This window comes from Musa acuminata, chromosome BXJ3-6, assembly GCF_036884655.1.
Source record: "Musa acuminata AAA Group cultivar baxijiao chromosome BXJ3-6, Cavendish_Baxijiao_AAA, whole genome shotgun sequence".
NCBI classification, from domain to species: domain Eukaryota; kingdom Viridiplantae; phylum Streptophyta; class Magnoliopsida; order Zingiberales; family Musaceae; genus Musa; species Musa acuminata.
In genome coordinates, this window is record NC_088354.1 from 22427753 (window position 1) to 22443891 (window position 16139).

Genomic DNA, 16139 nt, shown 5'->3' on the forward strand with positions numbered 1-16139 from the left:
ATGCATTGTATATATCAATATCAACGAGACCAAATAGGAAAAATAAAAATTGTGCCAAAAAAGAGATATTATTATTAATTAATTATACGGAACAATTTGAACCGGGACAATTTTTATTTGGTTGAGTAGACCGACCGACCGACGGACCGAGCGAACGGGTCGGGTCGGGTCGGGTCGGTTTCCGGTTCAGACGAACCATCTTTATAAACTGCCAAGGGTGGTGGGGTAAAGGCACCTGTTGTGGACTGGATTCCGGTCCCCTGCCCGAAAACCTACTACTCTTTCTTGTCTTCTATTCCTCGCCACCTGTTCATTCCTCTTATCTAATTGAAACAAGATCTAGGGTTTAGAGACCGGGGGGAGGGGCGACTAGGGTGCATCTGGAGCTCGGATTCCTCCGACGGTTTATCTAAACCCACGTCTTTGCTAGTGAACTCGAGGTGATTGGAGCTCCGCACCGGCCGGCATCTCCAGAAAGCTAAGTTCTCTCATCCTCCTCTCTGCAGAAAATTGATGTCATTCGAAGCTTCGTTGAATATGATGTAGCTTTGGCATACATTTGCATCCAAGAGGAACGTAGCGATATTTCCTTTTGTTGGGAAGTGGGGGTTGGGTTTTGGGTTCCGGAAGTTGAAGAAATTTGTCTTTTCTTGGAGAGGTTCTGGTTACAGACAAGGAATTTGAGACAAGTTGGAAGCTTTTGTTTTCCACGAGTTGGAAGATAAGGTTTCCGGTGCTTTTCCCTTGGAACGTCTCCAAACTCTCAGAATCGAGCAGTACGAGTTGCATTTTACCAACATCTGTACACACACACAAAAAAAAGAAGAAGCAACCTTTAGTCATATTTGGCCTGTGTTTTATGAACCTTACTGGTAAGCTCATCTGACGGAATCTGCTAGCTCTTTTTGCTACCTAGTTGGTATCGATTTGACGGATTAATCAGCAGGATGAGTGAGGTCGGGGACACCGGTGGGATGGTGGAAAGCAGTGAATCGGAGAAGGAAATCACAGAGATTTCTGAAGTTGAGCAAATGAATGCAGCTGAAGAGGAGGAACTCACACCTCTAATTGATAACCCTTTGGTCGAGAATGACTCTGGGCTGCAAGCAGAAGTTCTTCCTGAATTTTCTCAAGAGCTTGTTTCATCTGAACCGACCGGTGGAAATGATGAGATACCACAAATATCAGAAGCCAACAATGCTGATCCTGCTACAATGACTCGGGTGGAAGATGCCCCTGATCTTGTTGCTGCTTCCGATGCCAATATTGGAGAGAACTCAGAGAAGACTGAGGTGAAAAATGAACAACTTGAAAATGGGAGCTCTTTTATGGTGACAGATAAGAAGGAAGATATTTCTGAAGAACATCAAGCTACGGAGGCCTCAGTGAAGCAAGAAAGGGGGAACGAAGAGTACCAAGGCGGCGTTATAGAGGGTTCTAACCAGTCTTCTGATTTTGACTCTTTCTTGGATGGTTATGATTCTGGTACGGAGGAACAACAATCTGCTTTCATGAAAGAACTTGATAACTTCTACAAAGAGAGAAGCATGGAATTTAAGCCACCTAAGTTCTATGGTGAAGGGCTGAACTGCCTCAAGTAAGCACAATCCTTCACCCTTTTTTTTTTTTGGGTACCTTTGTGTTGCTGTCACAATAATAGTCTTATACACTTTCTGGACCAGGTTATGGAGGCAAGTGACAAAGTTGGGTGGTTATGACAAGGTAAAAGTGCCTCATTTTACATGAAATTCTCTCCTATTCATCATTGCGTCTGGTTTCTGTTTGAAATATGAGACTCGTATGCCATAGTTCATAATCTAAAATAAAAGGTCTGGCACAAAAGTAATTTGTTATGCATCATAAAACCCGACAAACTCTAGATATTTGATTTATTTATTTTGTTTCAAATTGAATTGCCATGTCTGAATGATGAGTTTTTGTCGTTTGCAACTTTGAGGATTCACCCTCTTTAGTTGTTGGGTGAAATGGGACCAGTTTTGGTTGGAGATGTAATTCCATGCCAGGATCCACAACTCAGATATTACAATGCATTTCCTTCTTCCATTTGGATGATAATTTTGTTTCGCATTTAATAATTTTAAGCTTCCTTTCTGACACTGGAATTGCGTTATGAAATCAAATCAGTTACATTCTTTTAGAGGACAATTCTGTGGTTCATTCATAAAATCAATTCGTCACAGATTAATTCAGTTATGATCATAATAACCAGGATCACTAAAACCCTCCTAGAAAATGTGGTTCTGCTTCAACATCCTAGTTTGGGTTCTTCACATCCCAGCCCATGTTGGTAGGCAATCCCGATAGCCAAATCATGGATCTCTTGTCATATATGATTTTTTTAGATATAAACCTAGTAAGCAGAAGCAAAATTCATGGCGGACATTTGTGACCTAGAATCTATTCATGAAAAGCTAAAGAAAAGATTTGACATGCTTGATTAGTCCCTTCGTCAGAAGTGGGAGGATGTTGTGATGGTTCCTGTGGCTGGATGGATCTTCTCTTGTTATTCTAAGCTTAAACATTTTGGGCCATGTGGATGTAGGTTGATAAGGTTAATGAGTCAATTTGAGGATCAGGTTGGGTCGTAACAAATGGCCAGATGTGGAACGAAAGGTGTTACAGAACACTAACTTTCTAAAAGTATAAATATATAGAATTGGGTTTAAAGCAAAATAAAAGGTTTCAGATCCAATTAAATGCAAGACTAATGGCTTAGTAATGCCAAAATGTTTTGCCCAATATAAAGAATGATACCATGAGTGGTTCACTAACTACACATTTCATTTACCATTAATGGCATACCATATATCCACTCTCATTTGAGCAATTCACATAACAGGTAATTATGCCTAAGACTACTGAATGTTTTTACATTAAGATGACTTGTCTTGTTCTCTAAAGAAAGAAATCTGATTTTTTGCTTGCTGCTGCTGTAGGATTCTTTCTTGCATCTTTTCCCAAACTGTTTGATAACAAATGGAAATTTAAGTAAAGGCTCTTCTTGTACATTGATATGTCATTGCATCCTCCAAAACGAGAATAGCACGTTATGAAAAATGACTTAGTTTCTCAAGTGAAGCCATAATCTTGATGTGTAAATTTATTTGTTTGTCTAGGTGACATCATGCAAACTTTGGCGACAGGTGGGAGAATCTTTCAAACCTCCAAAGTGAGTTCCTAACCAAGTCTGTTTTCTTTCTCCAATGGCAACTGGGCAAAAATGGTTTAAACAATTTAACCAACTAAACTCAGTGAATCATGCAAATCCTACATACTTCAAGTTCACATATTTACCGATCGAGGATCCCCTTGAAAACATTGTGTAACTAACTGTTTGTTTCAGCTTATAAATGCTGAGTGTTAGAAAGACACATGGAGAACCTCAAAGTCGACATTTTTTGCACCATATAAAATATTGTATTTTAAGTGACAATTATTAAAATTTTTTTACGGGAATGCATAAATGGATTTTAAGAAAAGAATATTGGCGTATTCTGAAAATTTTATAACATACGGTAATGTATCATTAACTTATTGGTCTTTTGAATAACATTTTGATGAGCATCTCCAAGTAAATTTTTGACATCTATCACTCTTAAATGATTTATTGTCAATATTTTTTCAGGACTTGTACGACAGTGTCTTGGACATTTCGGATTTTCTATGAGAAGGTAATGCTTACACTAGAAATGTTGCAAGCTGGACCTTGAAAGAACTTTCTTTCTTAAGTTTCAGACCTCTTCTTTTAAGTTTATAAATGTTTACCTCATACATCAGTCAACTATACTTTTATTTGTTATGCCTATCATTAAAGACTTTTTTTAGCATCTTATATACTGATACTATGTATTAGCATAGTATTGGTCTGATCAAATCTAAATATGATGATATTACATTGTTGAAAATTTGTTCTTTTGTTTTCGCCTTGGCCTTTTGACAACTTTGATTGGAAGGGAGAAGAGTTCAAAACTAGGTTTAACCAATATTATTTATTTGGAGTTAACTTCTCAGCAGCATAAAACAGAAGGGCTGCATTTGTGTCATTTTCAAGATAGTGTAAGGTACATTTCTATCTGGGTGCAAAACATTTTGTGAAGCTGCTGTGTCCAGAACAAACACTCAAAACTAGTGTATATTTGATAGATCCGAATTCTTCTGATGAGCAGGTCAAAGGAACTCTGATTCTACTGCAACGGTGACTCCTTTGAATATTCATATCCTAAAGTGAATTAAAAGTGTAACCACCATTGTTGCCATTGAGAATCAAGTATTCGTATCCTTGCTTCTTGTTCTTGGGTTCCACATGTTGCTAGTAGCAATGGACTTTGATACACTTGATTTGATTCTAGTACTTTCACACTGATCTTTCTTTTGAATTGATTTGGAGATCCCATGCTAAATACAGCATTTTTTTTCCCTTTTTATTGATGTTAAATATTTTAACTTAAAAGATATCAAAGAAACTAGAAAGGACTTCAAATTAATAGAGAGGCAAAAAATCTGGGTCACAAGAACCATTTCTACTTGCCTGTTTTCTTTCTTTTCTCCCTTCCTCAATCACTCTTTTTTCCTTTGCTTGGCTCTCTATCCATCTCCCTTCCACTATATATTTTGATTGATTTTTTGACCAACTCATTTTTTAATCAACATGGGCAGTAATTCACTTTTGACTGATGCAGGCACTTCTTGAGTATGAAAAACATAAGATTCGTACTGGAGAGCTCCAAGTACCAACTTCTTCGCTTGCAGAACCTATTATTTCTGAACATCAGGTAAGTTTTAGCCTTATCTTATCATCTAATTGTGTTTTATAATACCAATCTTCTCTTTTGGAAGATGTCATAGTTCTACTTTGAAGTAGAGGGCCATATTTTATTTCATATGTTTCCATCTGTATAAATGGACAAAGGATTCTGTGTAAGAGTAGGAATTTTAAAATTTTGACTCCTAATGAATGTCAACACTCTATGAATTTGAGCTAAAACGACATAAACAATGATACAAATTAATGAAATAAGGGCAGGCCTTGATACAACAGTAATAGTCTCTCTAAATATTAATTTAAGGTTACGTACATTGACTTTCTCCAAAAACCCCGTATTGATTCCAAACTCCGTATTGGTTGACACCTCAAGCTTTGGATTCACACTTTTTATTAATTAATGATATCTCAGGGAACTTGTAGAAGCGAGTTGGCGGGTAAGAGGCCTCCATCATTTTACTTGTGATGTTGTTATTTGAAGATATGGTAACTAGTAGTGGTTATTGTTGATTGTAGAAAGATTCTGACGGAGCGGATCGAAGGTTTGTTAGAGGAACTGCCTATTCCTTAAACCAATATTACCGCAGAAAACTGCTTTTTAAATTTTGTTTTGTCAGTTCGGACAAATATGGCCAAGAGGAGGAAAATAGTCATGTGTCTGAACCCAAATGGTTGAGAATTTATGGGTGCTGCTTCTTGTTTTTGCCAATCATGGCTGCTTACAATTATCAACTAATCCTATGCTATTAAGCTAAGCTGGTAAATGCTTTTTTTAGTTTTGGAACTTTTCATAGTCACGATTACTTTTGCCCAATTTTGATGAAACATGAATTTGCATGTAAGTTTCATGTAAGTTGTGTATGTTGGTTAGTATGGTGAAATGGGTTCTTATGGGACACCTTTCATGGTTCTTGCAGGCAAGTGGAAATCAGTCATCTGTCTCAGGTAGAGCTAGAAGAGATGCTGCAGCACGTGCTATGCAGGGTTGGCACTCTCAGCGCTTGCTTGGTAATGGTGAGGTTGGAGACCCAATTATTAAGGTTTGTGAGTGTGATTTACCATTGTTGAGATCTGTAATTATTTTCAGCAAACATGTTTTTTGGAGTCTGCTGTTGACCCAGCAAATGTTTTTTTGTCTTGTTTTGGTTTGTAGGACAAGAGCTCGTTCCAGTTGACAAAGCGTGATAAGCATCTTAAAAGCATAGGTTTGGGTCCTTGGTGTTTTCTGTTCGTGACATTCATTTTCTGATTTCTTATGTTTTCTGAAATGTATGAAGGTGGATTAAAGAGGAAAAAGCCATCTGGTCTCGACCGTGCTGTCAAATTTGCACGCACTAAAGTCATTAAGTCACAGTTAAGATCACTCACTCTTAATTACATGAAATTGTATTCTAGTTGGTAAAGAACTATTGCTTCCTCTGGTTTGATATGTTTAGTAGCCTTTTTTAGTGGATATAGATGTAAGCTCACAATTTTGTGTATCTAGCAGAATTCACTACTTTGAGGTTATTTCTAAGACTGGAACATTTAGTTGTGGTGGAGGTGCATGCATGTTTAAAATGCAGTTCTTAATGCAAATTACTCATGTATATTCTTTAGCTAGGCTTAAATGTGTTATTTCTAAGACGAACATTTAGTTGTGGTGGAGGTCAATGCATGTTTAAAATGCAGTTCTTAATGCAAATTACTCATGCATATTCTTTAGCTAGGCTTAAATGTCGTAAAATAAAATTCACACCACATATTTGAATATGGTCATGTGAATATCTTGCATAAGGCCTGTCTCTAGTTGGATATTCTGAACATGATGTGCATGTAGTGTGGATGCCGCTGTACAAGCAGATCATGTAGCCACAGAAGCTGCTTCTTTTCCATAATGCTAAAATTTGCTATGGTGTGCATTATTATTGGGTTAGAGACCACTATATACAAAAAAAAACATAAAAAAGCATACCTGGTGCACGAGACTCGATGGTCTGCAACCTTCTAAACATAGAGAGGCTAACAATTTCCTATTATTTACCACTTAAATAGGTTTCTGAATCTGTCTAAATATTATTATGTTTTATGTGGAAAATCAAAAACAAATAAAGAAACAAAAAACATAATTGTTATTTGGAGATTTTGATTTCTTATACTTAAAGATTGGGGATGGAGCCTTCCCCACATTTGCCATATTTTAAGAGTCCTTTTCCTAAAAAAGCTGATCTTGGATCTTTGTCCAATCACATGGCTCCCTGTCTCATGCATTTGGAATTATTAGTTCCTTTTTCCAATGCTACTTGCTCTGTAAAAGCTATTATAGTTTTGTTGTCGAAGTCAAATGGTTCTCTAGAATTGTGGATCAATTTATGGTATTAAAATGGGTGCTTTTATGACAGAGACGACTCGATGGTTTTTGATGTTGGGACTCCTGCTGATTGGGTGAAGATCAATGTGCGGCAAACAGTATGGTTTTATTGTAATTTCAGTTTTAGTTAAATCCCTTACTAGTATATAGTGTATATGATGCAAAAAAAGAAGAAAAAAGTGCTTATTTCTAGAAGTTATGAACCCCTATGAAGTTCATACTAGTGCAACCAAATATGGTATGCTGGCGTAGTGCTTAATATTTTTGTTCATTATAACCTTTTACCTTGACTATGTTCTCTGCTCTCTGCAGAAGGATTGTTTTGAAGTCTATGCTTTAGTTCCTGGGCTTCTACGTGAAGAGGTAGATGCCACTCTTTCTATGATGTGTAATGACATTGGTAACTTGTTGAATGATTACAGAAAAGTTCTCTCACATCAATCTTAATGTTGCTCAGCCTATACTTATATGAGCAGGAGAAGGATAACAATTTTGTTTCTCCAACTGATTGCCCTAAATTTATTAATGCATCAATTCAGGTGCATGTGCAATCTGATCCTGCTGGTCGATTGGTTATATCTGGCGAACCGGAGCAGCCTGATAATCCGTGGGGCGTCACTCCCTTTAAAAAGGTGATTGTGTACAAGAGTTAATTGTTACTGACATCTTTTTTCACTCAACAATGTCACACAATATCCTCAGGTTATCACCTTGCCTTCGCGGATTGATCCTCATCAAACTTCGGCGGTTGTGACCCTGCATGGCCAACTGTTTGTCCGTGTGCCATTTGAACACTCAGGTCTATAGCTATGAGACTGTGGAGTTGTTGTACTACCTTTTTACAGAAGTAGTAGAGTTGGTACCATTTACTTGCTCATCTAAAAACATGTCATGTCAATAGTATTTGGTCTAATTCTATGTATTTATTGGTTCTGCCTGCCAGATATTTAGGGCTTATATTTTGCCGAGACAACTGAGGTGCTGTTTGTGTCGGAGCAATGCTTCAGTGAACCTGCTGGATTCTACGTTCCTTTTCGACTCAAACAAATGCCTCGGAAAACATCTGATCTGATTTAGGACACTGTCCGTAAGTCAGGAGTACTAATGTAGGGGAAGAATGTTGATCGAGTAGATTGTTGTTTTGATAGCAAAGACTCAGTTTTATGTATTAGTTTGTAAAAGTAGATGATGTTGGCTTCAGCTCATCTATATAAATGATTTCAAACCCATGGTTCCATGTGCATAGCTGGACGTATTAACCATCTTTATTAGTCTGATGAGTAAATATGGTCAGTCTACCTTTGTGTATTGCGATTGTTGTCGACTTGTATTGCCTGTTGTTCAAGCTTGAGCTCATACTGCGTAATGCTCGCTCAACTCAGCGGGAATTCTTCTTCGGCCCCTCCCAAGGAGATGCAAGCTGGATGAGGCTGAGCATCACACAAGAAATAAATGCCTGTTGTTCAAGCTTGAGCTCATACTGCGCAATGCTCGCTCAACTCAGCGGGAATTCTTCTTCGGCCCTCCCAAGGAGATACAAGCTGGATGAGGATGAGCATCACACAAGAAATAAATGCCTGTTGTTCAAGCTTGAGCTCATACTGCGTAATGCTCGCTCAACTCAGCGGGAATTCTTCTTCGGCCCTCCCAAGGAGATGCAAGTTGGATGAGGATTGAGCATCACACAAGAAAACAAACAGCAGAGTTATTATTTGGTAGTCCGCAGTAGTTGGATCAAATATCTGGTAATCCGATTGGCGATATTATTTGGTAATCCTCAGTAGTTGGATCAAATATCTGGTAATCCGCAGTAGTTGGATCGGCGCAGTATTAGCGATCGAATAGTTATTTACTAGTCCGATTTGAGAGATCTTCATTGGCAATATTATTTGGTAATCCGCAGTAGTTGTTGGATCGGGAATACCAAAAGCATACCCACTAAAACACAAACGATTTCAGTCCCACATCAATTTCATGCAGAAATTGGCTTATATTGAATAAAGACTATGGTGATATCTCAGGGATGACATTCGGAGCCAACTAGAGGATATCTTTGGACAACAAAAGAAAAGTGCAAGTAATTGCTGTTTGAGCATCCAATTTTGATCCTAATAGGACCAAAAGAAACATGTCAAGACAATGCCAACCAGTCCCATGAGAACTCGAAAACTTGGGAAGAAAGATAGATTTGAGAGGGAAACATTGATTTTAAGTGACAATATAAGCAGCCAATATTTGATCAAAGATCGACATACACAAAGAAAAAAATTATAGCAGTGAAAAGTACCTTTCATGATTTCAGCCTCCCCCTCCCATCCCTTTATCCAAGCGCACAAAATTTTTCCAGTTAACGTGTTTCTGTTACCTAAGAATCTAAATGATGCAGCAAAATTCTACATCTTGGCTTCCTTGTAGTCGGCTTCAGATGCAGAACCTGAAGACCCTCCTCCTCCACCTCCACCTTGTTGCATATGCTGTCCGATCTTTGAGACTGCCTTGTTTGCAGCTTCCATCTTCTCCTTGATCTTCTCCGCATTGTCTTGTTGGCTCATTGCAGCCCTCAAATCAGCCACCGAGTCTTCGATCTCTTTGGCAACCTCCCGGGGAATCTTATCTCTGAACTCCCCAAGGCTCTTTTCGATACTGTAAATTGTAGTGTCTGCAGTGTTCTTGATATCGATCAGTGACTTCCTCTCCTGATCCTTCTGAGCATGAATCTCTGCCTCCTTTACCATCTTTTCTATCTCCTCTTCAGACAGCCCACCTGAGGATCTGATGGTGATTTCCTGCTCTTTGCCTGTTGCTTTATCCTTGGCCGAGACCTTCACGATCCCATTCGCATCGATATCAAAGGTGACCTCTATTTGGGGCATGCCTCTTGGAGAAGGAGGAATGCCAGTGAGATTGAATTCCCCAAGAAGCTTATTATCCGAAGCCATTTCCCTCTCACCCTGCAATACCCGGATGCCGACCTGGGTTTGGTTATCAGCTGCAGTTGAGAAGACCTGACTCTTGTTGGTTGGAATAGTTGTGTTTCGGTTGATAAGCCGCGTAAAGATCCCTCCAAAGAGTCTCAATGCCGAGGGAGAGTGGGGTGACATCCAGCAAGAGAAGCTCCTTAACGTCACCCCTCAGGATGCCACCTTGTATGGAAGCTCCCATGGCAACAGCCTCATCGGGATTCACACTTTTGCTAGGGTTCTTGCCAAAAATCTGACTAACAATTTCCTGAACCTTGGGTACCCTTGTCATACCACCAACCAAAAGGACTTCATCGAGTTCTTTTGCTGAAATGCCTGCATCTTTCAGGCAATTGCTGCATGGTATCCGGGTTCTCTCGATCAGATGGTTAACAAGTGATTCAAACTTAGATCGTGTCAATGTGACATTGAAGTGTTTGGCTCCTGAAGCATCAGCGGTAATAAAAGGAAGGTTTATCTCTGTTTGCAATGTCGATGAGAGTTCCACTTTTGCTTTCTCTGCTGCTTCTCTTAGCCGTTGTAGCGCCAATCGGTCCTTGGACAAATCAATGTTCTCTGACCTTTTAAATTCACTAACCAAATAGTCTAGCAGCGCATTATCGAAGTCTTCCCCACCAAGGAATGTATCCCCGTTGGTAGCCTTGACCTGCAAATGGAAGATCACTGATATTAAAACGAAATTAAAAAAAACTATGGGAGAAAGATGATTCAGATATGTATTGTCTGTCAGGAACAAACCTCAAATACCCCATTGGAGATTTCCAGGATGGAGACATCGAAAGTACCACCGCCCAAATCAAAGACAGCAATCAAACCCTCCTTATTGTTCATTCCATAGGAAAGTGCAGCTGCAGTTGGCTCATTGATAATCCTAAGGACTTCAAGCCCAGCAATTCTCCCTGCATCCTTTGTAGCCTGGCGCTGTGCATCATTGAAGTAGGCGGGAACAGTGATGACAGCCTTCGAAACAGATTTACCAAGATAAGCCTCTGCGGTTTCCTTCATCTTGGTGAGCACGAATGCACCAATCTGGCTCGGGGAGTATTGCTGTCCATTCATTTCAACCCAAGCATCCCCGTTTGGTGCCTTGACAATTTTATATGGCACCATTGTCAGTTCCTTTTGTGTCTGGGGGTCATCAAACCTTCTTCCGATCAATCGCTTGGTACCGAATAAAGTGTTGGTTGGGTTTGTCACCGCTTGGCGTTTTGCTGGAGTGCCCACCAGAAGTTCACCCTTCGTATTGAAGGCGACGATTGACGGAGTCGTCCTTGCACCTTCTGCATTTTCAATCACCTTGGGACTCTGGAGAAGTCAACCAAGATACACATATTAGAGGATCTTCGTTATCAACCAAACAGACATACCTTAACAAATTGAAAAGACCACAAAATGTTCAGTTAAGGAGGACAACAAGTAAAACATGAGTTAAGCATGAGTTCACCTTTCCATCCATGACAGCAACACAAGAGTTTGTTGTACCCAAATCGACGCCGATTACATCTGCACTTGCCGACTTTGAGCTACATAAATCAGCCAGTTCAGAAAGCTCAGATACTGACAACGCAATTTGCAAAGAGACGACCACGGAGAGCAACAAAGGAAAGATCGATACGATAAAAGGGGTCAGTATATATTACCTAAATGCTCTTGCACCAGCATCAGGCCAACTTTGAGTTGGAGGAGACATACCATTTGGAGCCTTCAGAAGCTTAGAAACCTGGATATGCGCAACAACAATGGGATTGATTGATTACATAACGTTCACAGGTGTGAAAAAAGAAAACGAAACAAAGAAATTTCCAATCAATCTAAAAAACACCGACGACTTTTCTGCTTCACGACAGAGGAAAAGAAATCGAGTTGATAGAAACAAGAGGAGAGCTCCGACCACCACGTACCTGGGGCAGAGCGGAGGAGATGGCGTAGGTCAATGACCTGGACCTAGCCATCCTCGAGAGGAGCATGGAGCCGATCGCCATTTGAAGAAGAAGAAGAGGGGTCTCGGAGGGAGAGGACCGGAGGCGGAGGAGGACTTAGAGAGCGGGAGTAGAGCAGGCAAAATCCCTACAGACCGCCGTAAACCCTTGCTGCCGATGGAAGCTCGAGGAAGGAGGCACGACGCAACGCAGAACAAGACGTGCCGTTACACAGCGGCCCATTATATAATGAGAGACCCGAAATGCTCTCCGGAAGGTTCCCAGAGGTTCTAGCCACGCGAGTGTTTACTCACTCGCCATCGTTATAGCACCGGTGTCCCTCTCGTTCTTGTGGTCAGACGGAGTGTCGGCCCCAAATCCTTTCCAATGACAAGAAAGGTACCGAGACGGGTAACTCGCCGTCCTATTCCGTGGGTTCCGAGACTGACGCTCATTTTAGATGTTATTGGATTAGAAGTTACATCACGTGTGGATCCGACCCACTAACATGCACAACAGAGATTAAAATCATCATGCGGGTACCATTTGCGGGACACGTTTACTTTTGCTGTAGTAACCATTAAATTTTTTTCTCGACTGATGTGGACTTTCTTTTGTGGCTCAAAACTTGTCTGATATAAAACTTAGCATTCATGCATTCAAATTTCATGTTGCAGGGTTGGTGTAGTATTTTGTGGGAGACAATCTCCAGGAGGATATAATGTCATTTGGGGTCTTCATAGTGCCCTTAAGTCTCACAACCCTAAGAGTACATTGCTTGGTTTTGTTGGTAAGTATTTGTGTTATATGCTGGCTCATCAGTAATGGATCTAAAATTATGCCTTTTCCATTATTTTCTCATAGTGATGACAAATCATATTTCACCTTAGAACTTCTGCTATAGTTGATTCTGCACCTTAATCTCCTTATCTATTACCTGTTGAATAAATGGAAACTTTTTTATATAGAACTTGTCATTATACCTTTCTCTAGTTTGTTTCCAAAATTTGGAATTTTCTGCCACTTGAATCAGTGGTGTAGCTCCTTGAAGTTTATCCTTTTTCACCAACTATAAGCTTTGGTCAGTTTTGCTTTTGTCTGTCTGTGGACTATGACTATTATATGCAGTGTCACTTGTACATGAGAATTTGCCTTATATATTCAAGGCAGGATAATTAGTTTTATTAAGTTCATAGTTCAAGCACTCCGAAATTTAAAATGGTTGTGCTTCAGCATGAAAATTTTTGGAGATTGATGTGATGTGAAGGTCATGGTTTTCATTTTCTTTAGTATCAAGTGAAATTAGCAGGCACTTCATTTTATGTAAGGCAGCTTCAAAATTTTCAGTAACTTGCATTGCACAATTTGCATCAGTTTTGTTCTGAAGAAGAGAAGTCCTTTGACTTGTATGTCAGGTCATTCCAGATATTTCTGAATCCATCCAGTCCTAAGCAATTGTCGCATTTAGTGATGTCTTCCTGCTATAATCATCATATGTGATTTGATTGAATTTTCATAATGTGTAATGGAAGTTATATTTTATTTCTTTTGCTAATTGATGAGTTCAAATTTTCCTTAGCTTAACAACTATGATTCAGTTTCCATTTTATAAGGAACATAAAAGGTAGTAGAACAACAAGACATGTCTTTTGTTCGAGTTTATACTTTATGGTTTAAATCAATGATTGAAATATTGTACCGTATCGGAGTTTCAAGATTCGCTCGATACAGGTATAGTACTATTATTTGCATTATTTTTTATGATGCATGACCGAGAAAATTTTGTTCATAGTAGTTGTCCAAAGAAATAACTTATTCATAGGTTTTTGGTGAGTGCATTGTTGGTTGAGATTTGTAACTTCTTTGTTGTTGGTTTGAACATATTGTTATCTAGAGATGTTAGTTTTCTTTTCACTATTCATGCCTACTATCACGTCAATCAAATACCTTTTTGAGTTTATGATATTTCATAGATTACTTCCTCCTAATCTCTTTCATTCAATTAATATTTCTTATGCCTTCTTCGATGAACTTCATTCAAGTCCTGCATAATTTTATCATTTGAAGTCCATGAACTTCATTCCCTTCTCCCATGACGTCACCGAAATTTTATTTTATTATATATATATATATATATATTATCAAAATATATATCGCTCGGTATATATTTCAATCCTTACTTAAAATTATATGTAAGCTTATCCAATGCTGATTCCTCAATGTTGTTGTAGGTGGCACCGAGGGATTATTTGCAAAGAAGACTTTGGACATCACAGATGATATTCTCTCGACATATAAAACCAAGGTCTGTTAGAAGTATCTATGGCTACATTTGGTTCTACATTTGTACAGACAACTGATTATAATATGATAACTCTTTGGTGTCATCAGGTGGCTACGACTTACTTGGCCGTACAAAAGATCAAATAAGAACAACTGAGCAAGTCAATGCTGCAATGTCTACCTGCCAAGAACTGAAGTTGGATGGTCTTGTCATTATTGGAGGTACTTTTCTTATCATGCTTATGTTATTTATATGGGTTGCAAGTATAAATTATGATGTTTAACTACTTCTCCTTACATTTATGAAGGAGTTACCATCCAACACAGATGCTGCTCAGCTTGCGGAGACATTTGCCGAGTTAAAATGTCCAACGAAGGTACTCAATTTGGTTTCAGCAAACGTTTAGGAACTGACTACTTTTAGAATCCATTTGGTTCCTTGGAACTGTATAGTTTGGCATCATGGATGATGCAATATGTTTGTGAGGAAAGGTTTTGTTATATGATGTGTTTAGGTTGAATAGCTAAATGCAAGAAGTTTGTGCCCAGGGTGGTTGGAGTTCCTGTAACCTTGAATGGAGATTTAAAGAATCAATTTGTGGAGATAAATGTAGGATTTGACACAATATGCAAGGTTAGTAACTCTTTGGGTGTTTCTAAAACTAGTTTTGAAATGAGTATATAATGTGGATGTTTATTCTTTGGGTGTTTCTAAAACTAGTTTTGAAATGTTAGTAACTCTATGAATATCCTGCAGTTGCTTCTGTCTGCAGTTGCTTCTGGTATCAATGGTTACATGGCAACCATTACAAAAATCTGAAAAACCCTGCGAATAAGTGGCGGCGGTGTGGAGCTGCTCCAATTACTGTAAGATCTGTTTAGCTCATGCGTCAGGAATCTGACTAAACTAAGATTTAGAACCAACTACACCGATCTTCATATTTCTATATTCAAAATAAGCTCTATAAAACCACAGGAACTAGTCACAGAAGTTGTGGCAGTATTATTGCAAGAAATGATTTTTTTTTTTTTATTCTTTAAAGAAGTTTTCTGAATTACACTCATGCTTATAATTTGTTAATGTATTTCTTCCAATGCTTGAGAAATTTTGTCGCACCAAAAACCTGATTCTTTAACGTAGGCCATGATGACTTCTTTTGATTCTTAGTATTGATTCTGTAGCATCTATTGCATTTACACCAAGAATAAGTAGGTGCTTCAATTTGCTGTTTTTAATTTTGTCTCAACCCAGCCCCTCTGTTTTTGTACTTTTTTCTGCATAATCATATCTCTATATGATAACCCATAGGTTGAAATTTTTTCTAATTGGACACAGTATATACCAAAGGATAATATTTGCTTTTCTCAGAAAATTGATTCTCTTGCAACAAAATCTGTTGTATATTTTGCATAGAAAAGTGATCCATATTTTGCTTCTGCAAGATATTTCTTCTTATGTTTTTGTTTTAGTTGAATCCCATCTGAGTAAATGTTATGCTGGCAAAACTAACATATATTGCCTTTAGAACATGTTATTTGAAATATTTTACTTGAGAACAGGACTGTCATTGTTCCCTCACTAATGTTTCTTCTACTGGGGTCTTGAATTGCATTTCAGCAAAGTCATGCCCTCAAACTTTCTTATTAGCTGCTAGTTGCGACAGTCATGATCATCATTCTGTGCATTTTATTTTTTTTCCCTCTGCACCCACCCATTTTATGGTGTTACCTGCTCTACTTTGATTCCCATACTGACACATCCAGTTTTATACAGGTGAGAAGCATTGTGAAGCCCGGATGTTCACAAGTTGTTCTAAAAGCAG

The 16139-nt window shown here is 38.7% G+C and overlaps 1 protein-coding gene and 1 pseudogene across 1 annotated transcript; one reads left to right on the plus strand and one right to left on the minus strand.

Annotated features, from left to right (window-relative positions):
* The first annotated feature begins 251 nt into the window (after window positions 1–251).
* On the plus strand, window positions 252–8441 carry LOC135582686 (AT-rich interactive domain-containing protein 5-like). Its single transcript, XM_065154338.1, has 14 exons — window positions 252–872; window positions 947–1597; window positions 1683–1722; window positions 3138–3190; window positions 3647–3692; window positions 4701–4793; window positions 5701–5823; window positions 5937–5988; window positions 6061–6136; window positions 7165–7231; window positions 7446–7496; window positions 7673–7765; window positions 7836–7932; window positions 8077–8441. Exons 2-14 carry the CDS (start codon window positions 948–950, stop codon window positions 8082–8084), a joined length of 1449 nt encoding a protein of 482 aa, XP_065010410.1. The 5' UTR covers window positions 252–872; window position 947; the 3' UTR covers window positions 8085–8441.
* Window positions 8442–9288: 847 nt separating this feature from the next.
* On the minus strand, window positions 9289–12233 carry LOC135640157 (heat shock 70 kDa protein, mitochondrial-like; annotated as a pseudogene).
* Between the last annotated feature and the right edge of the window lie 3906 nt (window positions 12234–16139).